The 27,218-nt window shown below is 36.1% G+C and overlaps 1 protein-coding gene and 1 pseudogene across 2 annotated transcripts in view; both read left to right on the plus strand.

Moving 5' to 3' along the window:
• The first annotated feature begins 4,317 nt into the window (after window positions 1-4,317).
• LOC141512139 (armadillo repeat-containing protein 7-like) lies at window positions 4,318-4,934 on the plus strand (annotated as a pseudogene).
• A 4,508-nt stretch (window positions 4,935-9,442) lies between these two features.
• The window catches only part of SRRT (serrate, RNA effector molecule), a 34,126-nt gene continuing 16,350 nt past the window's right edge, over window positions 9,443-27,218 (plus strand). For both annotated transcript variants that reach the window (XM_074225376.1, XM_074225377.1), the window contains exons 1-2: window positions 9,443-9,500; window positions 17,544-17,694. In XM_074225376.1, coding sequence (XP_074081477.1) covers window positions 9,464-9,500; window positions 17,544-17,694 — 188 coding nt within the window. In that variant the 5' untranslated portion in view covers window positions 9,443-9,463. The remainder of the gene's footprint in view (window positions 9,501-17,543; window positions 17,695-27,218) is intronic.

Consider the following 27,218-nt stretch of genomic DNA (forward strand, 5'->3'; position numbering starts at 1 on the left):
CATTTCTCTTCCCAATTTTTCTTTTTCAAAATATTTTCAAAAATTTTTCAAAATCCTTTTTGAACTCTAACATGGCCTGAGACCAATTCTTATTTTTCTTGGAGGCTTTGACTTGGTTAAATTCTTGAGTGTGTATTTGGATCTTCCTTGTCACTATAGTAACTTTCTATGATCAAGTTGTTATTTTTTTGCTGTTTTTGGTCATTTTCCTATTTCAGTAAGATTCTAGGGTGGAGGGCACCCGGTCCTCAGATTTCTGGGATTTTGTGCAGTTGTTTTCAGAGATATTTCTGGGGACCTCTAAGTTCTGGGTCTTTAAGAATAATCAGTGGGTAAAGTCACCTTTCACATAGATATTAAAGCTCCCTGGTAAACAGGTCAATTTAGCAATTGTAAGGAGTAATTTTTTTTTTTTTTTAGTTTTTGCAAGGTAATGGGGTTAAATGGCTTGCCCAAGGCCACATAGCTAGGTAATTATTAAGTGTCTGAGGCTGGATTTGAACTCAGGTACTCCTTACTCCAGGGCTGGTGCTCTATCCACTGCACTACCTAGCTGCCCCCTAAAGAGTGCTTTTGAGAAAGCTCCTACAGTTGTAAATAGAACACTCCCTAGCTTAATGCCACCAAGATATAGCTATCTCCATTTCTTTAGAACAACTGATAAGGCAGTCTTATAATTGAAATGTCTGATATGCTGAGTCCTCCTCCTACCCCCCCCATCTTGAGTTATTCCATCCTATCCTGAGTTGGGGGGTTGTACCCTTTTTGAGTGGACAAGCTAGAGGTGATGTTTCAGATTCTCCCCTTCTGATAGTTCAAACCCTGTTTTTAGGGTCTGACTCTCCAACCAGATTGCCCTACTCATGCCTCTGTGGTCTTCGACTTGGAGAAATATCAATAAATATGCATGTTTTATTCTTTTTTTAAGGCTAAAACTCTTGTTAGGACAGACTCTAGGAAGGTTAACACATTTTTTATTTTCAACAGGTTAAAACTCTATGAGGAACCATCCTCATTTTGGGGGACTCTTTAACAATAGGAAACTTAAAAAACACTCAAGAATGTTCTATACCAAGTAATAAAGGAAAATTTCTCCCACCACAGGATAACATATGCTAACATACTCTTTTGTTGAAAAATATAAACCCTGAACAGAAAGACTTTCAAGCATATATTCAAAGAAAACTAGAAATAAATGATGCCTTTGAACTTTATACATAGCAGATAAATTCTAAATAGAACAAAAAAGTTACATGACAATGAATCTGCAAGCTGCAAAGAGGAGACAAAAATATTGTCCCTTAGAAGTCCTACTTTGAGGAGCAGCTGATAGAGTACCAGACCTGGAATCAGGAGGACTTGAATTCAAATTTGGCCTCAGACACTTAATACTTAACTGTGTGACCTTAGGCAAGTCACTTTACCCCACTGACTTTCAAACCCCCCCCCAAAAAAAAGAAGCCCTATTTTGTCTGAGGGACACTAAGGAAACAAAGGAAAACACGTGAAGACAGTCTTCTGCCCCTTAGACAGAAGTTCCTTAGAAGGGAGAAAGAGAAAAATTTATTATTTATAAAATCATGGTGACACATAAAACTGCTCTTTTCTGGGTTGACTAGTTAGGGGCATTGTGTGTGTCTGTATATATATATATATATATATACATATATATATATATATATATATGTATATATATGAGAAATTAGAACTGAACTGTTTTAACCAAAACAAATTACAAACACTTATGGTTGATTTGGGGGGTAAAATCAACCAATGGGACTTAATTGAGGAAAAAACAAACATAAGAACTATAACCTTATATATTAATGGGTTAGTTCACTTATAAAAATTGAGAGTTGCAAATGTATTAGATAATAGAACCCAACAATATGCAGCACATAAAAATCATACTTCAATAAAAAGACATAAAAAAATTAAAGTGAAAATATAAAATTAAATATAAAATATAATTAATAATAATATAATAATAACATAACATAATAAAATAATATGATAAAATATAAAAATAAAATTATTCTGCTTGAGATAAATCCATAAAAAGAAGAGGTGCAAACATAGGATCATATGCTTTGGAAGATGCAAGCATAAAAATAAATTCTGAAGAGATAAAAATAATGAAAAGATGCCTTTAATGCTTAAATGCCTTAAATGATGAAACTATGAATATTAAATATATATGTACCTAATGGTATGATATATAAGTACTTTATGGAAATACTAAATGAAATATAAAAAATGATTATAGGTAACTAATGTGATTCTTTCCTACTGTAACAAATTTAACAAAAATTTTAATAAGATGATTTAAACCAAGTATAGGAAAAACTCGATTTGATATATTTATTGCAACTATGCAATGGAGATATTAAAGAGCAAGATTTTTTTTTTGTATCAAAGGATCAAGTATTTAAAACTAAAAAGACTATCTAGTTCGTACCTGTAATTTTAGAAATTAGAAAACTGAGTCCTGGAGAGATTAAATAATTTGTCCATGGGATTCAAAGTCAGATCTCTTCCTGTCCCTCACTCTCCACCCCCTGTCAAATGCTGTTTCACAGGATACTTTTATAAAAATTGATGAAATGTCAGAAATTATTAAGGGCAAGAAAAAAAAATCACTTGAGATAAGTGAAGAGCATCACTCAGTTGAATTAACTATTGCCATCTCTGTATATGTGTATTCAGTCAATAAATTGTGGGAAATAAATTAAGTGCCTACTGTGTGTCAGGCACTATGCTAAATATTAGGTATATTAAAAAAAAGGTGAAATAATCTCTGTTCTTAAGAAGCTCACAATCTAATGAAGAAGAAAAGAAGTACAGGAAGAAGTGGAAATAATTGACAGATGGAGGCACTGCAATTAAGAGCGATAAAGAAAGGTTTCCTGAAGAGGATGAGATTTTAGTTGGGACCTGAAGGAAGCAAGGGGAGCCAAGAGGCAGAGTTGAGGATGGAAAATTCTAGACACCAGGGACAATGCCTAACCAAGAGCCGAGCTGATAGAATAATTGGAAGTAATATGGCTGAACTCCCCTTCTCAAAATTCCTCCAAACATATCTAAAAAGTGCATCAGAACAAATGGGGAAATCCAGAAAATGTCAGTGAGTTAAACTCAACATTGGGGATAGAAAGAGAGAATTGCAGGCATAAGGGATGAGGTTGAGCCAGGAGCATGCAATACTGGTACCTTAGGGAGATGCTGTGTACCAGGGCAAGAAAGAGGTCCCAGATGTATACTAGGACATTAACAGATCTAAATTGGGTCACTGCAACAGGGATAGATGCAAACTGGCAGTTTTGGTGCCTACTACTTAGTTCTGGGTCATAGATCCAGGATGGACTGAAAAGAGAATTGGAAATTAGGGTGGGGTTCTCTGGTACAGTGTACTTTTTTAAAAATGAAGTTCAGAAATATTGTGGCTCAGATCCCAGATCTGAGCAGCAGCTCATTTCTAGATTACAAGACTCCCAGACCAAAGTGGAGTCTACATTTCTGCCATTCTGAAATAACAGCTTTCCAAGTGGCTGATAGGGGCTGAATCCAGTAGTAGTCTGAGCTTGCTCAATTGCAAACAGATTAGGAATTTACAGAGTTCAGATTAGAGGTCAGCAATTAGACTTTTCCCCAGATCTGACTTCTTTGGGAGCAATGAAAGCTTACAGTCCCCAAACTGTCTTTGAGGTCCTGGAGTAATACAACACTCAATATCTTAAGAAAGTAGCAGCAGTCTAGATCTTCCCTCTAAAAGTGTCACAGAATCCATCAAGTCTGAAGGAAATTAAGCCTGATAGGAAGTAAGTGAAAAAAACAAGTAAGTAAGCAAGCAAACAAAAAGATCATTAAGAGCAGGAAAGCTCACCACAGGAACCTAGAAGATAATAATGACTCCAAAACATCTACAAGCAAAGCCTCAGTGAAAAACCACAGCTTGGATTAAAAAAAAATCCATCAGGATTCCTGGAAGAGATGATGCAAGTTTATCAATGAAGATCTTATAAATGAAAGAGAACACTGGAGGGGAAAAAAATTAGGGGAAAAAATGAGAGCTCTAGAAAAATTAACAGTATGGTACAAGAGGTACAAAACCTTGATTAAACAACAAATTCCCTGAAAAATTAGAATGGAAGAAATTGAAGCTAAAAATTCCATTAAGCAATAAAAAAATATTAAAACAAAAATGCTGAAACAAATTTAAAAGACAACATAGAAGATAGGACTCCCCAAATTCCCCCATCTCTGTCAAAAAAAGCTTAGAATATTTTAAAATTTGTTAAAAATAAATAGAATCAGGAGATGGGAGGGAATGGAGTGGAGGGGGTCGTGGTAGGTGCGGAGGCTGGGGCAGTGTTTCCGGGGGACCCTGTGGGGGCTTACCAGGCCCGAAGCCACAGATCCCGGGGACCTCAACCCATGAGCTCACGGAGAATAAGAAGCTAAGGAGCAGGTCCTGGCCAATCTAGCAAACTTCGCCTATGACTCCAACAACTGCCAGTATCTATGAGACCTGCAAGTGTTGGACCTATTGCTTGATGTACTGAGCGAGGACAGTGATACCTTAGTGGAATTTGCCATCGGTGGGCTCTGCAACCTGTGCCTTGGTAAAGTCAACAGAGTATATTCTGCAGATGGGAGGTATCAAACCCATCATCAACTGCCTGTCCAGCTCCAATGAGGAGACAGTCGTGTCTGCAGTCACAACACTCATATACCTGAGCACATCCCAATCCATCCAGGAGCTCATTGCCCTGCTTGTGGTAGAATGCATGCTACGCTTCTCCCTCTCCGCAAATAAGAGACTTAGCAATTTGGCTACCATCTTCCTAGAAGACTACTGCTCCCCTAGCCAGGTGGAAGAAGCCCAGAATCTGAGTGCACATATCGCTGTGGGCGTCCCACTCCCCAAAGACTGATACTGTACCAGGAAGGTTTGTGCCCACTCTCAGGAACGCTGGGTTATCAGCCTCCAGTTGGAGAGGCTCGTTAGACCACTTTAAATTGGACTAGAAGAAAGAAAGGTCATAAGACTCTGCAGGGGGGGGAAGTGTGTTATCCAGTAATGAAGCCGATTTGGGGCTCTGAAGGGGAGGCCTTGGAAGAGCAATCTGTTCAGATGAGATGTGGTGCTATTGGCAGCAGATAAGTGGCCAGGGTTTTGTGCCTTTCAGGCTGCAGGATTTGGTTCATAATATATAGAATTCCTTAAAATGTCCAAGGTCTAACTACAAAGCACTGAAATGAATGCCATACAGCAACTATCAAATAACCAGAAGTGATAAAGGGTAAAAGATAAGGGACCAACTAGCTCCTGAATTCTAGTGCTACCTCTGCCTGATGACTAGCTTTGTGATCTTGGTTAAATAAGACATTTAACATCCATGAGTCTAAAGTTTTCCATGTACAAAATGAATATAATGATTGTCATTGTAAAATTCAAATAAGATTGTGTTCCAGGGCACACATTCAAGAGTAGGGAAGATCAGGTATCATAGCAGCAGTTTATGCTACTCTCAGCTTGATGTAAAATCATCTTTGTTAAAGGGCCTTCGGAATGGCTAAACTTTCAAGCTCATATGGGCATCAGAGACATTCAGGAAAGGAGGCTGTCAAGTTCATATTTACATACAAGACCTTCACTTGGAATGGATTGCTACATATTGCTGCATAATTACTACCTGTGCTTGTTGGTGGTGAGGTTTGAGGCCATGGGTGGTTGTATATTTCTGCCTCTTCTTTAAATACAAATTTTATTAAAAAAAAATAGAATCAGAAAGCAAAGCAGAAATAAAAAGAATTGATCAGCCACTTCCTGAAAGAAACCCCAAAATGAAAATTCCCAGGAATTTTATAATCAAAATACAGACTCCCAGGTTAAAATAAAAATACTATAAACAGTCATAAAGAAAGCATTCAAAAGCCAGTCAGATGACACTGAAATACCAGTCATTATTATACAGAAGTAAAGAACTTAGAATACAATATTCCAGAAGGCAAAGGATATGGGTCTATAGCCAAAAATAAATTATCCTACAAATTTTAATACTAGAGAAGAAGGAATGATTCTTTAATGAAATAGAGGATTTCCAGTATTGCTGATAAAAAGATCAGACCATATTGAAACTACAAAATTCAAAAATAAGAGTGAAAAGAAACATAAGGGTAAAACATGGATAAAAAATGATAAAAGACTGAACAAGGATAAACTGCTTACACTCATATATGAAGAGATATCCTTTCTGAACTCTTAATATCATTAGGATTCATAGGAATTTCAATTAGAAAAAACCTGGGGAATGTTGAGGTTCAGGATGCAGATCATCTCTTAAAATAATTTGGACTCAGATGACCTCCTGTTCGAAGTAAAGTCCTTATTTTGGGGATCACACTCCCCAAAAATGAACTGGCCTCTCCAAAGGGAAATAAGCACTCACCTGAGGAGAGGGGTAGCTTTTTTAAAAGTAAAGGTGCAGAAAGTTGAGGTCATTAGAAGCATTAGCTCAGAGAGGTATTCTGTGGGGAAAGAAATTACTATCTTGCTGACTGGGGGGGAGGGGCTTACCTTGGGTAGGAAGTCTTGCTGGGGGAGGGGCTTGGCAGGAAGTTATTGTCTTGATAGAAGGCTTATCTTGTTTCCTGGGAGTCTGGACAATTATTGATTCATGATTTATTTATTTTTTTATTTATTCATCAAGAGGTGGGTCACCTCATCAGGAGTGGTTTTGTTATGTCTTGGTATAGTTGGTTATGGTTCTTGTCCTTCATTATTGAACTAAACCAAAATGATATCACTATCAAAATGATATCACTATCACTGGTATGGGGGGGAAGGAAAAAGAAGGTTAAGCAAATTATCTTACATAATAATCAGGGTATAAAGTGGATAGCTATACAAAGAAAGAGGAGGAGGTGGAGGGTAGCTGCTGATATTTAATTTGAATTGATCAAAGGCAGGAAAATACATAGCCCTGGGTTCAGAAATATATTTAGATCAACAGCAGTGAAAGGGGAGAAGGCAGGATTAAAGAAAGGATATAAATAAATAAAATTCTAAGAATGCACAAAAATATAGCACTTTTTGAGGTAGCAAAAAAAATGAAAATTTGAAGAGGTACCAGTGATTGGGCAATTAATGATATATATTTAAATGATATATAAATGTGATAAACTATTGTGCTAAATTATCAGCATAATGACCAACTGTAATTCCAGAGGATTCATGATGAAACATGCTTCCTACCATTATGAGACATAAAAGTCTCAGAGTTCAAGATGAGACAAAAAAGAAATTGGAGATGGCTAATGAAGAAATTTGTTTTGAATGATTATATGTATTTGTAATGGCTTTTTTGTGTGTTCTCAATTTGTCAGGATGGGAGGTTAAGAAGGCTGATTTAAAAAATGTTGATCAATATTTATTTAACTTTTACTATGACAATGATGATGATAATATTTGTCCTTCATTCTTGAAGACCATGAGATCAGGGAGGTGATACCATAAAAAACAAATTTGAGTGAGGAGCTGGTGCTGTGCTAAGGCACCAGCCTGACTTTCTTTTCCAGAACCATTTAGGTCCAGTGACCAGATATGAATCAGGACCACAGGAGCTGACCCTATATTCAAAGCAATCAGGTTAAGTGACTGCCCAAGGTCACATAGCTAGTAAGTAGCAAGTGTCTTAGGCTGGATTCAAACTCCTGTCCTCCTAACTAACTCCAAGGTCAGTTATTTATGCACTGTACCACTTAGCTGCAGATTATAGAATTCTCTATGACAATTTTTAAATTATCTTTTTATTTATTTGTGTGTGTGTGTGTGTGTGTGTGGCAATCTGGAGGTAAACAGCTTGGCTCAGTGTCACAGAGATAGTGAGTATCAAATGTCTGAGGCTAGACTTGAACTCAGATCCTTCTCACTCCAGGACTTGTGTTCTACCCACTGCACCACCTAGCTGGAGAAAAAAAAAGTCCCAGAACTCAAGGAGCTTAATATCTGTGGAGACAACATGCAAACAATTATATACAAAGCAAGCCATGTACAAAATAGGGAAGGCACTGGAATTAAGAGGGATTAGGGCAGACTTCCTTTGGAATATGTGATTTTTAATTGGGACTTAAAAGAAGCCAGGGAGGAAGCATTTAAGGGAAAAGACAATGAGTTCTGTTTTGGAATTTAAGGTGTCTAATAGACATCCAGCTTGAAGTGTCTGAGAGACAGCTGAAGATGCAAAATTGGAGGTTACAAGAAAATGCCTAAAATCAAGAAATGGAGTGCCTCCTTCAAGAAACAGCAAGAGGAGTGGCTAGGTGGCGCAGTGGACAGACCATCAGCCCTGAAGTCAGTAGTACCTGAGTTCAATAATTAGTTAGCTGTGTGGCCTTGGGCAAGCCACTTAACCCCATTTCCTTGCCAAAAAAAAAAACTTAAAAAAAATAAAGAAACAGCAAGGACTTAAACATTATTATACTACATGGACAACCTATACCAGATTGCTTACTGCCATAGGAAGGATAGTAGAAAAATATGAAACTCAAAAGCTTGCAAAAGAATGAATATTGAAATTTTTTTTTTAAAGAAACAGCAAGGTCACTTGCTAGGATTCCTTTTCTTTTTTCTTTTTTTTCCAATTGGAAATTTAATTTAACTTTTTCAATTATATGCAAAGGTAGTTTTTCAAAATTTATCCATTTTTAAGTTAAAGAGTTGCACATTTTTCTACCACTCTTCCCTTCTCTTCTCCCCTCCCCATGGTGGCAGTCTGGTAAAAGTTGTACATGTACAATTGTGTTTAACATTTTTACATTAGTCATGTAAGTCTAAGGGAAAAGAAACTTGTGAAAGAAAGGAGAAACATAAAGGAAGTTTTAAAAAAGTGAACATAGTATGCTTTGCTCTGCATTCAGACTCCATAGCTTTTCCTCTGGATGAGGATTGCATCAGGTTTTAGGATTGTCCTGGATCTCTGAACTGCTGAGAGGAGCATCATCCATCTTAGTTGATCATCTCATAATGCTATTGTTAATACGTACAATGTTCTCTTGGTTCTGCTCACTTCGTTCAGCCTCAGTTCATGCAGGTTTTTCCATATGTCTCTAAAGTCTTACCACTCTTGATTTCTTTTTTTTAGGTTTGTTTTTATTTTGCAAGGCAATGGGGTCAAAGTGACTTAGCCAAGGCCACACTGCTAGGTAATCATTAAGTGTCTGAACTCAGGTACTCCTGACTCCAGGGCTGGTGCCACTGCACCACCTAGCTGCCCCCCACTCTTGATTTCTTAAAGAATAATAGTACTCCCTAACATTCCTTAGAAATTATCTTTGGGTGTGCTCTTTCTCTTTTTCTCTTTGAAATGCTGTCTCATTCTCTGTCTGACCCCACCCTCTGCAGGGGGAGGGAGAAGGGAGAAGGGAAATCTTCCTTTTTAGAACTTCGAAATTCAAACCTATGTCTCAGATGGAACGCATGGTTCACTGCAGGAAGGGTAAGACCCCACCAAAAAAACTTATTTTGGCCTCCTTGTTTAAAATAGGGGATTCCCTTGCCTTCTTCCTGGTTTAGGAGGAGAGGGGAAAATAAACACATTTTTCTTAGGCTATGCACGTATCAATTCCAAGCCACATTTAGCTGGGTTTAGAAAGTCCCACCCTTAGGAGGGGGAAGGGAAATGGGCAGATTGATTGGGAAGCCTTGTGGTCAATTAGTTAAGGAAAAAAGGGGAAGACTTTTTCTGGGACTAGGAAATTCAGATTTCATCTTTTAAGCCTGTGCTAATAACTAATATTTCTGTAATATAGTAACTGAACTTTATATAAAGTTACTTAAGAATGCATTGAATTTTAACTATTGGTTGGCTATTTCAAAATCTTAATATTATATATATACATATATATAGTTCCTCAAGAAATTCTGATTGATTCTAAAAGTTATTTTTTTTGACTGGTCTTAATTGGCACATTAAATATACGTGTGTGTGTGTGTGTGTGTGTGTGTGTGTGTGTGTGTGTGTGTTTAAACATCAATGGGACGGTTTCACATCTCTCCACTGATCTGGAGGTAGGAAAATGTTTCTATATTCTGAGATTGGGAACTGGCCAGGGTAGCCAATCTCACCTTGGTAAATTTGAAATCTTTAGACAAAAGAGTTGTTTCCTTTATGTCTGTGTGTGTATAATTCATATCTGAAATAGTTACAATTATTAATTTGGGTTTTCAATTTAATTGCTTAAAAAATAGGTCTAATTTAAAATTAAGGCATGAACGAAGTTGGGATCTAAACCCATCTGCTTATACCATTTGAAAGTTTGTAAGTGGAAAAGTTTGAAATTATTTCAGCTGTGAGCTAAGTTTTTGTTAACCTAATATTAATTGAAGGCTGTATTCAACTTAGGTTAATTGAAACTTTAAGGTTTAGTAAATGTAGACTCCCTGCCCTCAAGAGGCTTTGAAAAGAGGGTGGGAAGGTCTTTGATAGGAAAAGGTCACCACCTTGTGTTTAAAAAAAAAACAACTAGCTGAAAGCTAAAAGAGTAATTTAGTAACCTTTGAAAATTTTGTAACAAGTCTTGAGGATTTATATGTGTTATTAAGAAGGAAAATATAATTGGGATAAATTGTATGTCAAGGAATTTGGGAATAGTGAATCATATAATTTACTGATTTCTTTTGGGAAAGATAAATATTGTACTAAATTTTGTAATCTGATTTGTTTTGATGTTAAATCAATATTGATAAATTGTCAATCTCAGAAGGTCTTTTGGTAAAGGAAGAAAATTTGTAATCTTTGTCTCATCATCTATCAACACATGTTTACGGAAGGGATATACATATATATTTATTGGTTATGTGATATTCTTTTATAACTTCAAAGAAATTATATTAATAGTGTTTGGTTCTCTTGTGAACTTGTAAGCTATTTGAATACTGTAATGTTAAAGCCTGGAATTAACAAGTGATTGCTTTGAAGGGGTGGTAAGGGAAATATCACATTATGGCCCCCTTCTGGGATACCTCTGTGAATTCATGCATCATATAATGGAAATATTATTTTGTAAAATTGAAAACTCAAGTTGTTAATTGACTTGAATGCCTGGTTGTTTTTAACTATCTTTTTATTGCATTGGAATCAATAACAAATGTTAGAAATTTAAAGTTACCGCAGATGTTCTAATGGTTTGATTTTTGTTTTTTTTTAGTTTTTACTAGGCGATGGGGTTAAGTAACTTGCCCAAGGCCACACAGCTAGGTAATTATTAAGTGTCTGAGACTGGATTTGAACCCAGGTACTCCTGACTCCAGGGCCCGTGTTTTATTCACTGCGCCCTCTAGTCACCCCAATGGTTTTAAAGAATTCTGAAAGTAATAATTTGTATTTTTGAAGATGGCTAGGAGTTAAAAATTTATGTATAAAAGTTTCTAGCTATATATAGGTAAACTGCTTGTTTGTTTTGAGAGGAAAAGCACCTATGTAACATGAAGAAGATAAAATAATGATTTGAGATTTCTCTGCTGCAATTTCTAGCCAATATGTGAGAAGTATGGAGATGATGGGCAACCTCCTAGCCAGGAGATGTTTAGTTACTTTAAAGATTTTATTAAAAAATATGAATTAGAATGATTGGGTTTTACATCTCAAAATCTGTTTATTGCATTTCATTTGAGTAACAATTGAATTATGACTTTTTTTCCTGGACCCCTTATATCAAATTATAGCCTGGCACACTCTTGGTTCTCCTTAGTGCTCAAGCCACCTGAAGCTCTGGTTATAAGTAACTGCTATATTACAATGTATTTATAATTGATCTGACATCAGGTATTTTAAAAATAGAAAAATAATATGCCAATGAAGCCATTTAGCCCTATGGGGTTTGATGTTAAATGCTGCAGATAGAGTAAGTGACCTTTGAAAGAACGACCCTAGCCTCAACTGGGGTAGGATTCTCTTTAAAGGAACCCCTCATTGAACCTGGCTCATTGAAAACTATTGTATGTATGACTTCATAAAACATGTCCTCGTGTCCTTCTCTCTATTCTGTAATAGAAAATTGCTATGATCATTCGAGGTGCATTATAATTATGAGAGTGAGCCAGTGGATCAGGATAATGCCTACTAGTATACCTTTTAACTGCTTTAAAGGAGAGATCCGTTCTTCAACTAGAATTTTTGTTCTAAATGTGGCCAAAGCAAAATAGAAAATTTTGTTGCAAATTACTTTTTGGACACATGCAGTTTTAAAATGCTGTTTTGTGATTTTAATGAGGTTTGGATTTGTTCCTGTAAATGACGCTCTCACTCAGTTAAAAATGAAAGTATTTTAATTATACGATACAAGGAATAGATTGCTTACAATAGCATCCAATACAGCAGATAATACATAAAAGTCAAAGGATTATTAATACTATAATCAAAATATAAGAGGAAGATAAATAAAACATCACCAATTCGGGGGAGCACCAACTCTTAATCAGTTTGGCTGGATAATTCTGGCTCAACAGCCACTAGTCCTGAATGGGAGTCAAAGGCAGAATGTCTTCTCCATGGGTAGGATTCCCTTCTGCTTCTTCTCCTTCTTCTTCATCTTCATCTTCATACTACTGAATGATTGGAGTCTCAGGATATTTATTAGGGAAAAACAAAGAAGGCTCGTGGCTAATTCACTTGGAGGGATCCCAGAGTTCTTAACACAGATGCAAGAATTTAGTGGGTAACGGTTTTAGGGAGATGCCATATGGGGCTGCCGTACACAACATTATCAAGGTCAGCACCGTGAGAATAGCCAGTTCTTCCCAGTACTGTTTATGTCCTATGTGACTCTAAGAACTCGGCCGAATCACATAGGACATTTTCCCGGGGTGGGGGTGGGGGTGAAGGTGAGTTCATGGACAGGACACTTTCTCATACAGGCTCGAGGAAACTTATTCATATAAGAATCTTAATTTCTTATACAAATGCTTTTTTGATAGATTTGTTTATACTATTTTTGAGTTTTTGTTTACAACTTATATGGCACTCATGAATGAATCTGTGTTATCTTGGCTTAGGATCATAAAGTATAATTCTTGCCCCTTATAGATCTTCCAGTTTTTTCCCTAATTATTGGACCTCTGTTAAATAACCTTCTCTGTTACAATATCTCTGGTTTTTGCTTGTTCAAGTTTTTTCCTTGAGTTTTGTTTCTCTTAGCTGTATAACTCCAAGACTAGCCTCTGCAGGATGCCAACCAGCTGTGCCAGTCATTCATTCTCTGGACCCTGCCTCAGTGAAGTCCTTGCTGTAATACATTCATCTTCAAATGGACTCTGAAAGGTCCAGAAGAATCTGGGTCCTGATTAATTTTGAGGGGGGGATGATGCAGGGGAAAGATGAAGAGAACTGTGAATGTAACAGAAAGAATTTGGGTGGAGTTGTATATTGACTACCACCTATTCTTGAGATGTAAATTGACTAAATTGACTAGAAGCAGAGAATTATGATTGTATCAGAAACAATTTGTAATCTTAAAGGCTGCTCAAATCGGATAAAGATCCCCATTCTTTTTTTTAAGAAATATTTTATTTATTTTGAGTTTTACAATTTTTCCCCCATTCTTGCTTCCCTCCCCCCACCCCCCACAAAAGGCATTCTATTAGTGTTTACATTGATTCCATGTTATACATTGATCTCAGCTGAATGTGATGACAGAGAAATCATATCTTTAAGGAAGAAAAATAAAGTATGAGATAGTAAAATCACATAATAATATAATGCTTTTTTCCCCCCTAATTTGATGGTAATAGTGTTTGGTCTTTGTTCAAAGTCCATAATTCTTTTTTTTTTAGTTTTTGTTAGGCAATGGGGTTAAGTGGCTTGCCCAAGGCCACCCAGCTAGGTAATTCCCCTCTTTTTTCTTTCTTTTCTTTTTTTGTTTTTGTTTTTGTTTTTGTTTTTTGCTAGGCAATGGGGTTGCAAAGTCCATAATTCTTTCTCTGGATAAAGATGGTATTCTCCATTGCAGATAGCCCAAAATTGTCCCTGGTTGCTGCACTGAAGGGATGAACAAGGCCATCAGGGTTGAAGATCCCCATTCTTGATGTACCATTGATCCACTGTTAATGTAAAATTTTTATCCTGATCTCCTTGGGCTTTACTCTACCTAATTCCAGGTCCAATAGAGGGGAAGGGAGTTCGCTACAGCCCAGCCAATGCTGCTTGGCTATTCTGATCTCTCTCTCTCTCTCTCCCTAGCCCTTTCTATGTCTTGTAACTTTTTAAATAAATTTATTTCCACACTTGCTTTCCCAAGTCTGATTAATGATTCCTCATAGGCTCATTTGTCTATATCCCCAATTCTAGAAATGTCTCAGGGGCTCCTGGTGAGAATATGGCATTGTCCTTTAAAGTGTCTCCTCCAATTGCTTACTCCAAAGAATCACAACAAAATCCATGTGCTACAACTTTGGTTTCAAATGCCAAATTTAAAATGTAAAAATAAGACAAAACTCAAAGTTTCTTTAATCATTCTAAAATTCCAGAGAACTGCTTTGGGTTATATTTTCTTCCTGTTGAGGTATCTCATACCACCCTTCAATTGTCTGGGAACATCCATTTTTAGTGAAAAATGCTTTTTTTGGATAGAGCACCAGCCCTGGAGTCAGGAGTACCTGGGTTCAAATCCAACCTCAGACACTTTGCCTTGCAAAAACCTAAAAAAAAAAGCTTTTTTTCAGTCATAAAAAAGTTCTTTCTCCATTCACATATAGGTATGACACCCTTAATCTTTTTTTTTTTAAGTTTTTTTCTTTTTGCAAGGCAAACGGGGTTAAGTGGCTTGCCCAAGGCCACACAGCTAGGTAATTATTAAGTGTCTGAGGTTGGGTACTCCTGACTCCAACACCCTTAATCTTTAGAGTTCTTTCCATGCATTGCATTGTATGTCCTTTTTTAGTGAAGCGAAAAATTTAGTATTTGTCATTCTTAACCTATTTTACTTTGCATGAAAACTACAATAATTACTTTTAAACTGAAAACTTGCAGGAACCTCCTGATTTGGGGATAGACCTAAACATTAATAATATTGACATTAGGAAGACAATGAAAGAATTATGTCAAAGTCCTGGGAGATAGTAACAATTCACAGTTAGGTTTTGGGAGACCATTAGTATGATGATCTAGCAGATCCATAGATGATACCATATATAATGGCAATAGGTGAATTAATCTAAGCACTTCCTTTTTTAAGAGGGTGGAGACTTGAAGGACCTTATAAGTATTGAATTCAATTCATTTTTTTAAGAGATGGATGTAGGTCCAGTAACCAATATTCCAGCAAATTAAATATTTGTAAAAACCACCATGTCCTGCCGTTCAGCAACGACAATCTGACTATTCGAGACCCTATTTGGAGTTTTCTTGGCAAAGATTCTTTTTCAAATGAAGAAACACAGGAATAAGTGACTTGCCCAGGACCACACAGGTAATATCTGAGGCAGAATTTGAACTCAAGATGAGTCTTCCTGATTCCTGGCCCAGTGCTTTATCCACTGGGCCCTGCCTAGCTAGCATCCAATAAGCAGTTTAGTAAGCGTTCGGTCCTTCCCCCCCCCCCCCTTTCATATCGTAGTTGAAGTCAGGAACTGTGTTTCTCATCTCTTGTTCTCAATAAGCTTCGCACTGAGTCTCGTACAACAAGAGAGAACGAAATATAGAAATGCCAGTCGCCACTTCACTTCCCCCCTTTGCCTTCTCTCTAAGTATTTCCGCTTCCGTCCATCCGGGAACTTTTACCCCAGTTCCCGAGGGAGTGCGCAAACTCGGATCGGGAGCGGCGCAGGCGCCGACGTAGGCGCCGACGCCAACGCCACAGTCGCTCCCAGCAGACACTGCAGAAGCAACGGCGCGCGCGGACTCGGGCCCGTGAGCTGTTTTTGTCATCCTAGTACTGCTCCTACATTCCTCCCCACCCCCTCCCCGGGTTGCCCAGGACCCCCCCCCCCCCCCTTTTGTTCACAGATACACGCACACCCGCTCGGATTTCGCTTTCCGCCCTTGCAACTCCCTCAGCAGTAGAAAGATAAAAGACTCGACGCTGCTGCCGCGAGAGGCAAGGCCTGGTCTGAGGTGGGCCTGAGGTGAGGACGGGGTGGGTTACCGAGGCAGTTCCTGAGTTGGGTGGGGCGTTTCCGTTCTTCATTTCCGCCCCCCCCCCCCGCCTCAGTTTCCTATTTCGTTGCGAGATTGTAGCTTTTAATGTTCTTTACAGGCCCCAGAAGATGGGAGATACTTCAGGATCCAACACCCCCCCCCCCTTTCTGGGCGCTCTCTGAGCAAACTTTAAAGGCTACTTTTATAAATATTTTATGGTTGGTGGCTCAGAACTGGGGGTGGTTATGTCCTGAATATTATTCAGGTTCTAGAGCCGAGAGCACAGCTTGGGGGGGGGGTGCGGGTGCAGCGCGTGCGTGTGTGTGTGTGTGTGTATGTGTGTGTGTGTGTAACCTTACATGTGCAGAGGGTCACTGGAAACTCTTGAGTGGGACTCATCTTGCAGAGGGTTAAAGGGTATCCAGAGTTAGTTTAAATTCTTAGGAGGAGGGGGAGGAATAATTAAGGGGCCTTAGTTATAGACATCTCTGTAAAATGAATGGAACACTGAAAGACATGAATTCTCATTGTGTCTGCCATGATAAGGATTAATTTGGTATTGGACTCAGCAAAAGAGGATTGGCCTAGATAATCTCCGCAATCCTTTTGTTACTGAATCCTTTTCAATTCTAAATTTATGATTTAAAAAATGATTTAATTAGAGTTGAGCTAAATAATCTTCTGGGTCCTTTCAGCTCCAAATCTATAATAAACCAATGATTTTTACCAGTATTAGGGCTTGAGGGTAGAAAGGAAAGACTAGTTCTATTTAGAGGGTAATGTGATATTGAAAACAGTTTTTGGACCAAATTTTGAAGGCTTAGTTTCTTCCTTTTTAGCCGTTCTTTGTCAAAGTAAGTACTTTGCAAACTTTAAAGGCTTTATAAAATCATTTGTTTTATTTTTGTTCTGGTGAAAGAAGGACTTTAGAATCCAAGGGTAGCTTGTTGGTAGTAAGACATTGGCAGGTTTTCTTGAACATGGGGGAGAATATTATTAGAAAACAGTAGAAACATAAAAGTCTTTCCTAGTGAGAGGGAGGAAAGGGAGGAGAAATTGTCCTTTTAGATAAGATGGCTGAGTGGAACAAGGAAACTTAGCTATGTAGGGGAACAGTGGCACCCTTAATGGAGGGGATATAGTGAGGCTGACACAGGTTATTCTCTTCTCCCTTGTGACAAAATGAGTGACTTTTCAATGGCTAGAGTACTTGACCTGCATTCAGGAATAGAGTTCACATCTGACCTTAGACACTTATTAGTTGTGTGACCCTCTAATAATAGCACCTACTTCCAAGGTTTGTGGTGAGGATCAGTTGAGATAATATTTGTAAAGAATTTAGCATAGTGCCTGGCACATAGTAGGAGTTATATAAAGCTTGTTTCCTTCCCCTTTGTTTACTACTAGGTGCTTCTGATCACTTTACAGCCTCTACTATGGGTGACAGCGATGATGAATATGACCGTAGGCGAAGGGACAAGTTTCGAAGAGAACGGAGTGATTATGATCGTTCCAGGGAGAGAGATGAGAGACGGAGGGGAGATGATTGGAATGATCGGTACAAAAACCCCATTCTTTTAAATAAATATTTCTTGATTATGAATTTAATCATCAAAAACCCATTAAAACACAAAGAACAAAAACATTATTAAAGTAAACTTTTCTTACATAGCTTGATTATTTTTGAAAATATGTTTAACAAATTAGTGTTTTCTGAGGGACTGTCTGAAGTTTTGTGTGTGTATTTTTTCTTTTGGAAGGCACTTCCCATTTAAGTTTTCCCAGCCCTTTTTTGTAACATAAGCCTAATCAAACAAAGCATTGAATATCTCTGAAAATGTATGTCCAATTCTAGCTCATTGCCAGTCCTCAGAAGTCATGATTGATCACTGTAAAGATCAGAATTCTAAAGACATTTCATTGTTGTTTTTGTTTACTATGTTATTGTTCTCTTGGTTCTGTTTACTTCCCTTTAACTGTTCATACAAACTTTTCTAAGATTTTTGGAATTTTAATATTCATCATTTCTTACAGTGTGATAATACTCCATTATATAGATATGCTGCAGTTTATTCATTCTTCAGTTAAGACTTTCATTTGTTTTTCTATCACCAAAAATGGTGTTAAATTGTTAAATGTTTTTTACATTTGGTAATTTTTCTCTATGCTCCCTTTGAAGGTATATGTCTATAGTGGTATGATTTATCAAGCACATTGAGGGCATAATTCTAATTTATTTTACAGAACAGTTGAACAGATTCAGAGATCCAATAACAGATCTTTTCAGGACCCAAAAAGTAGAAGTGCACTTTCATAACCCTTTTAATTTTTATCAATTTTGTCTTGTCATCTTTGCTAATATGATGGATATATGATGAAAAATCAGTTGTTTTAATTTGTACTACTCTTAATTATTAGTGATTTGGAGTATAAATTAAAATAATTATTTTGGTTTTTTACCCCTGTTAGCTCCATATTTTAGATCTGAACACATCTTTCAAATAGGTTAGAAGAAAATCTGAAGCTTGAGGTAGAAAGAACACTGAACCTAAGATCAGAATTTAGCTGTTAGAGACAATTTGTGTGACTTGGAGCAGATTTTTTTTTAAATTATTTTGAATTTTACAATTCATCCCCCTAATCTCTATTCCCCCCCCCCCCCAGAAGACAGTCTGTTAGTCTTTACTTGGTATACATTGATCTAAGTTGAGTGTGATGAGAGAGAAATCATATCCTTAAGGGAAAAAAAAGTATAATAGATAGCAAAATTACATAGTAAGATAACTTTTTTAAAAAATTAAAGGTAATAGTCTTTGGTCCTTGTTTAAACTCCACAATTCTTTCTCTGAATATAGATGGTATTCTCCATCACAGATACCCAAAATTTTGCCTGATTGTTGTACTGATGGAATGAGCAAGTCCGTTAAGGTTGATCATTACCTCCATGTTGCTATTAGGGTGTCCAGTGTTCTTCTGGTTCTGCTCATCTCACTCAGCATCAGTTCATGCAAATCCTTCCGGGCTTCTGGGGCAAATTTCTTAACCATTTTGGGTCTCAGTTTCCTTATCAGCAAAAGACCACTGACTTTTATATTGTATTTAATACATTATTTCATCACCTCCAGTGATGGTATCAAAGGTATTGTCTTCATTTTATGAATGAGGAAACTGGATCTTGCTCAAGTTCCCAAAGTCAGTTAAGTGGCAAAAATGGAATAATACATAGATCTCCTTGGGTACAGATCCATGGTTCTATAATTCAATTGAAATACAGTTGTTATCACACTCTTCCTGCCCCCCCCCCCCTTTTGGGCAAAGATACTGGAGTGATTTGGCATTTCCTGTTCCAGTAGATTAAGCAAACAAGGTTAAGAGATTGTTCAGAGTCATACAGCTATCAAGCATCTGAAGGTAGTTTTGAACTTAAGTATTCCTTATTCAAATCCCAATGCTATATTTGATGAGCCACCTTCTAGCTCCAAGGATGCTAATTGATAATGCTGCTTATGAAGATGAAATATGATTGGTAGAAGCTAAAGTGCTTTGCACACATAAGATGAATTCAGTTTTGTAAATCTAATTTTTTTATTTCATTAATGGGAAATACATCTATATTTTTTAGGGAAAAGTCATGTATAATGAACGTGTTATTTTGTGTACAAAATATATTATTGCTTATTTAGGGATTCATATATGGAGTCAAGATTTAATAAAAATCATTGCCAGTGATACAGCCTCCCACAGCTTGTTGAGAACCTGTACTTTGATGTTTTGGTGCCTCTGTAAAGTTTTAAAATAGAATTCTCAGTTTAGGCACTAGCTGATCACTAATTCACTAATTTTTTTATTGACTTAAATTTTTTTTTTGCAATAAGATAGCATTTTATTTTTTCCAATTATATATAAAGGCTACTTTTAACATTCATTTTTGGAAAATGTTGAGTTCTAAATTTTATTTCCCTTCCTTCCCTCTTCTCTAAAACATTAAGCAATTTAGATTATATATGTGCAATCATGTAAAACATTTCTATATTGGTTGTGAAAGAAGAAACAGACAAAAAGGGAAAAAACCCACAGAAAAGAAAAAAATGAAAATAATATGCTTTGATCTGCATTCAGACTTCATCAATTCTTTTTCTAGATGTAAATAGCATTTTCCATGAGTCCTTTGGAATTATCTTCATTATCATTATATTGCTAAGAAGAATTGTTATTCATAGTTAATCTTTGTGCAGTGCTACTGTTACATGAATACTTTGTGTCGATTCATGTAAGTTTCTAGGTTTTTCTGAAATTCTGCTCATTATTTCTTAGGACACAAGAGTATTCCATTACATTCATATACCATAACTTGTTCAGCCATTCTTTAATTGATGGACATAACCTTCAGTTTCTAATTCTTTGCCACCACAAAAGAGTTGCTATAAAAATGGTTGTACGTAATAGTTCCTTTTCCCATTTTTATGATCTCTTTGGTATACAGATCTTTTGGTAAACAGACCTAGTAGTGGTATTGCTGGATCAGATGGTATGCACAATTTAATTACTCTTTGACATATTTCCAAATTACTCTCAAGAATAGTTTAATCAGTTTGCAATTCCATGAGTGTCCAATTTTCCCACATCCTCCCCAATAAATTTCACTTTCTTTTTCTGTCATATTAATCTAATAGATGTAAATTTGTACCTGAGTAGTTTTAATGTACATTTCTCTAATCAGTAATGGTTTCTAACATTTTTTCATGACTATACATTGATTTCATCTGAAAATTGTTTATTCATATCTTTGATTATTTATTAGCTTGGATTATAAATTTGATTTCATTTTTTATATATTTGAGAAGTCAGGCTTTTATCAGAGCCATTTGCTTTGTTTTCCTTCCTGGTTGCATTGGTTTTGTTAGTGCAAAAAATTTTAATTTAATATAATCAAAATGATCTATTTTACTTTTCAAAATTTCTTCCATTCTCTGTAGATCTGACAAACTATTCCTTCCTTAATTTATGTATCACATTTATATATAAATCATATGCGCATTTTAACCTTTTGGCATATGGTCTAACATGTTGGTCTATACCTAGTTTTTGCCATACTATTTTCCAGTTTTCCAGAGTTTTGTCAAATAATGAGCTTTTTGGTTCTAAAGGCTGGAATCTTCTGATTTTTCAAACCATAGATTACTCTGGTCATTTTACCACTGTCTTATTTACCTAATCTATTCCTCTGATCCTCTACTTCTGTTTTTTAACTAGTGTTGTAGAAGGGGGTTTTTGGATTGTTGTTTTGAGGCAATAGGATTAAGTGACTTGCCTCAGGGTCACACAGGGTCAAATGTACAAAATCAAATTTGAACTCAGATCTTCTTGACTTCAGGACTGGTTCTCTATCTCAGTACCACCTAACTGCCCCCACTATATAGTTTTGTTTTGTTTTGCAAGGCAAATGGGGTTAAGTGGCTTGCCCAAGGCCACACAGCTAGGTAATTATTAAATGTCTGAGACTGGATTTGAACCCAGGTACTCCTGACTCCAAGGCCGATGCTTTATCCACTATGCCACCTAGCTCCCCCCCACTATATAGTTTTAATAATTATTGCATTTTAATATAATATTAGATATGTTGTGATTAGGCTACCTTCCTTTGTATTTTTTTTTTCATTAATTCTCTTGCATATTATTCTTGATCTTGTATTCTTCCAGATGAACTTTGATATTATTTTTTCTAACTCTGTAAAATAGTTCTTTGGTGATTTGATTATGGTACTGAATAAGTAAATTTAATTTAAGTTGATTTGTCATTTTTATTATATTGACTTGGCCTACTCATGAGCAACTGATATTTTTCCAATTGTTTAGATCTGTCTGTATTTGTGTGAAAAGTGTTTTGTAATTATGTCCATAGAATTCCTGGGTTTATCTGGAAGGCAGGTAGACTCCCGGGTATTTTATATTGCCTATAGATACTTCTAATAGAAATGATGATTTAGGTAGGTTTATTTTACATTCTCCAACTTGGCTAATTATTTCAAGAAGTTTTTTAGTTGATTCTCGAGAATATCATCATCTTCTGCCAAGAGTGATGGTTTTCTTTCCTTTAATTTCTTTTTCTAATATTTCTAGTAAATATTGAATAATAGTGGTGTTGATGGGAATCCTTGCTTTAACGCCTTATCTTTCTGGGAAAGCTTTTAGCTTATCCCCATTACAGATAATGGTTTTAGATAGATAGCATTTATTATTTTAAGGAAAGCTCCATTTATTCCTATGCTGGCTAATATTTTGAATAGAAATGGGTGATGTATTTTGTCAAAAAAGTTTTTCTGCTTCTATTGAGAAAATGGTATGATTTTTTTTTTTGTTTGCTTGTTTTTTTAGTTTTGCAAGGCAGTGGGGTTAAAGGGGCTTGCCCAACACCACACAGCTAGGTAATTATTAAGTGTCTGAGGCCAGATTTGAACTCTGGCAGTGCTGACTCCAGGGCCAGTGTTCTATCCATTGTGCAACTTAGCCGCCCCATGATATTGTTTTATTATTGATATGGCCCATTATTTGGTAGTTTTCCTAATACTGAATTAGTCCTGTATTCCTGTATAATTCCCACCTGCTCATAGTATATGATCATGGTAATAATGTATTCTCCTTGCTATATTTTATTTAACATTTTTTCATCAATATTCATACAGGAAATTGGTCTGTAATTTTCTTAATTTCTTTTGGCTCTTACTGCTTTAGATAATAGTTTGTGTCATATGTTAGTACTCCATCTATTTTCTCAAATTGCCTATGCAGTATTGTAATTAATTATTCTCTAAATGTTTGATAGAATTCACTTGTGAATTCATTTGACCCTGGGGATTTTTTCCTTAGGGAATTCCAATGATGACTTTTTTCAAGTTATTATTCTAAAATGGGGTTATTTAAGTATTCCATTCTGGACAATATATGTTTTTGTAAATATTCATCCATTTCACTTAGATTATTAGATTTGTTGGCATACAATTAGGCAAAATAGCTAACTGGTGTCTTATTTCCTCTTCCTTAGCATGAATTGCACCCTTTTCATTTTTGATACTGGATTTTCTATTTTTCCAATATATTAACCAGTGTTTTTTTTTGTTTATTTTATTGTTTATTTTTCCATACAACCAGCTCTGTTTTTGTTTTATTAGTCCAGTGGTTTTTCTTTGAACTTTATTAATTTCTCCCTTGATTTTCAGGACTTCCAAGTTGGTTTTTAAGTGGAGATTTTTTAATTTGTAGTTTTTCTAGTTTTTTAAAAAGTATAACCAAATCATGCAGAAGGTATACATCTTTATTTTATTGAAATAAGAGTTTAGAGTTACAAAAATAACCCTAAGTACTGCTTTGACTGCATCCCTTAAATTTTGTTGTATTCTCATTGTTGTCATTCTTTTTGATAAATTATTGTTTCTGAAACTTGTTCTTTGATGTACTCGTTCTTTAGGATTAAATTATTTAATTTCCAACTAACTTTAATCTGTCCTTTGATGACCCTTTATTAAATGTAATTTTTATCACAATCATGATCAGAAAAGGATGAAATTAATAATTCTCCCTTCATGTGAATGTGAGGTTTTAATACATGATCAGTTTTTGTGTAGGTATCATGAATCTCAGAGAAAAAAGGTCTAATTTTTTCGAATTTTCTCCAAAGGTCTTTCATACCTAATTTTTCTAAAATTCCATTCACCTTAATTTCTTTCTTATTTTGTGGTTAGAGTTCTGAGAGGAGAAAATTGAGGTCATCCAGAAGTATAGTTTTACTATATATTTCATTACATTAATTATTATTGATTCTTTTAGAAATTTGGATGCACCATTTGGGGTTTATGTTTAGTGTTGACTTTTTTTCATTGTGGCACCTTTTAGCAGATGTAGTTTCCTTCCTTGTCTCTTAATTAGATCTATTGTGCTTTTGCTTTGTCTGAGATCATGATTGCCACCCCTACTTTTTTTTAATTAACTTCATCTGAAGGATATATTCTTCTCCATCCTTTACTCTATGTGTCTCTATAACATATTGGAGGATTCTGGTTTTTAATCTATTCTGCTATCCATTTCTGTTTTATGGGTGAGTTCATCCCATTCACATTCACAAGATTATTAACTGTAAATGTGCCTCCATCCTATTTCCCACCCCCCATTTATACTCTCCTCACCCCTCCAGTGTTTTGCTTCTGACCACTGCCTACTTCAATCTGCCCTTCCTTCTTTGAGCCCACCTCCCCATTTTCTTTTTTCCTTCTCTTCTTACTTTTCTATAGAGTAAGATAAATTTCTTTTTTTATTTTAAAGATTTTATTTTTAGTTTTACAATTTTTCCTCTAATCTTACTTTCCTCCCCCACCCCCCCCCACAGAAGGCAATTTGCCAGTCTTTTTTTTTTAATTTGCCAGTCTTTACATTGTTTCCATGGTATAATATTGATCCAAATTGAATGTGATGAGAGAGAAATATCCTTAAGGAAGAAAAAAAAAAGTATACAAGATAGCAAGATTACATAATAAGATATCTGTTTTTTTTTTCTAAATTAAAGGTAATAGTCCTTGGTCTTTGTTCAAACTCCACAATTCTTTCTATGGACATAGATGGTATTCTCTAACACAGATAGAGCCCCAAATTGTCCCTGATTGTTGCACTGATGGAATGAGCGAGTCCATAAGATAGATTTCTTAACCAACTAAATGTGTGTTGAGCTGAATCTGATAAGAATAAGGTTCAAGGGGCAGCTCAGTGGTGCAGTGGATAGAGCCCTGGAGTCAGGAGTACCTGAGTTCAAATCTGGCCTCAGACACTTAATAATTGCCTAGCTATGTGATCTTGGGCAAGTCACTTAACCCCATTGCCCTGCAAAAAAACAAAAATAAGATTCAAACATGCTCACCCACCCCCAACTGTAATAGTTTTCATGCCTTTGTCATGTGATATAATTTATCTAATTCTGTGCCTCCCCTTTCCCTCTTCTCCAAGTGCAATTCTCTCTCCATAATTTTCTTTAATTCCATTAAAATCAACTTAGACATGCATCCTCTGTCTCTGTATACTTCTTATTGCCTTAATAATAGACACAGTTCTGAAGCATTATACATCTCATTATCCCATTTAGGTTTATATACAATTCAACCTTATTAAATAACTTGTTTTTTTTTCCCCATTTACCTTTTTATGATTCTCTTGAATCTTGTATTTGAAAAATCAAATTTTCTGTTTAGTTCTGGGCTTTTCATTAGGAATGTTTCAAAAGTCCTCACCAATTCCCCCCCCCCAAATATTTACAGTTTTGCTGAATAGCTGATTCTTGTTTGTAATCCAAGCTTAGAGTTCTGGAATATCATATTCCAAGCCCTCCAATCCTTTAATGCAGGAGCTGCTGAGTCCTATGTAATCATGATTGTGGCTTCTTAATATTGGAATTTTTTTTCCTAGCTGCTTGCAGTATTTTCCTTTTGACCTGAGAGTTCAGGGATATGGCCATAATGTTCCTGGGAGTTTTCATTTGGGATCTTTTCCCAGGAAGTTATTGGTGGGTTCTTTTAATTATTATTTTTGCCATCTGGTAATTTTTTTTTTTTGCAAGGCGAACGGGGTTAAGTGGCTTGCCCAAGGCCACACAGCTAGGTAATTATTAAGTGTCCGAGACCAGATTTGAACCCAGGTACTCCCGACTCCAGGACTGGTGCTTTATCCACTGTGCCACCTAGCCGCCCCTGGTAATTTTTTTTATAATAAATATTTTATTTTTCCAACTACATACAATGGGAGTTTTTACCATTTTTTTTTTTTTTGCAGGATTTCAAGTTTTACAATTTTTCTCCTTCCCTCCTCCCTCCCCTGACAGACAGCAATCTGATAGAGGCTTTACATCTGTAACCATGCTAACCACAGATTGATATTGAGGGTGTTATGAGAGAAGAATCACATCCAAAAGGAAGAAAGAAAAACAGCAAAATGATAGTGCATAAGACAACTTTTAAAAATTGAAGATGGGAGCGGCTAGGTGGTGCATTTGCCTTGTAAAAACCTAAAAAAAAAAGTTGAAGATGATAAACTTTGATCTTCATTTAGACTCCACAATTCCCTCTCTGAATATGGATGGTATTTTCTATCCCAAGGCCCTTAAAATTATCTTTGATTATTGAATTGAACAAGTCCATAATGGTTGATCACCCCATGTTATTAATGTATATAATATTCTTCTGGTTATGCTTATTTCACTCAGCATCAATTCATGCAAATCTTTCCAGGCTTTTCTGAAATCCCATCTCACATGATTTCTTATAGAACAGTAATGTTTCATCACATACATATATGTCTGGTAATTTTTTTTATTCAAACTTAAATATAAATTGAGAAAAGAATGTGAGAATATGTTTCATCTTCCTTTCTCTCGACCTGTTACATTTGATAAGAATTCTAAAGTCTTTCGAAGTTGTTCTATATACTCTTGTCAAAATTGTTTTCCTAGTTCTTCATTGTGAATGAGTTCATTGAGGTTGTGGAGTTCTTATTGGTGGAAACCATGAAGCAGTAAAAACTATCATGTGGATTTCCTAGCAAAAGTCTCTAGCAGTAAAGTCATGAATAATGTAGGTTCCCAGCAAAAGTTTCTATCATTGAAAACTAATAAATAATATGGAGACCTTATCCATGAAAACTAGGAATAATGTAAATCAAAATTAATGTCAGCCAAAAAAAACTGGAGCATGACAATATGACCAGTACAAGGTCTTGTATGCTTTGGATTTCAAAAGAAAACAACACTGCTATGACTCCCAGGTATTTGGGACCCAACTGTAGTGTGATGAACAGAGTTAACCCAAGATTGTCAGCCAGTCTGCACTAACATATGCTATAACTCCTTCCTTTGCTTGATTTCTCTACTTACCTTCGGAGTTTTGAGGGGAATTCCACTATATTGTCTAGGCATCTCCCTAGACTGCCTCATGTGAATATTTCACTTTGATTATTAAACTATATAATCAATCTGTAGCTCTCTTGCCTCTTCAGAATCAGTTGGACCCCCAGGTTTCAGGCAGGGGGAAATATCCCACTTGTCAGGAA

This window comes from Macrotis lagotis, chromosome 2 (assembly GCF_037893015.1).
Source record: "Macrotis lagotis isolate mMagLag1 chromosome 2, bilby.v1.9.chrom.fasta, whole genome shotgun sequence".
Lineage (NCBI taxonomy): Eukaryota > Metazoa > Chordata > Mammalia > Peramelemorphia > Peramelidae > Macrotis > Macrotis lagotis.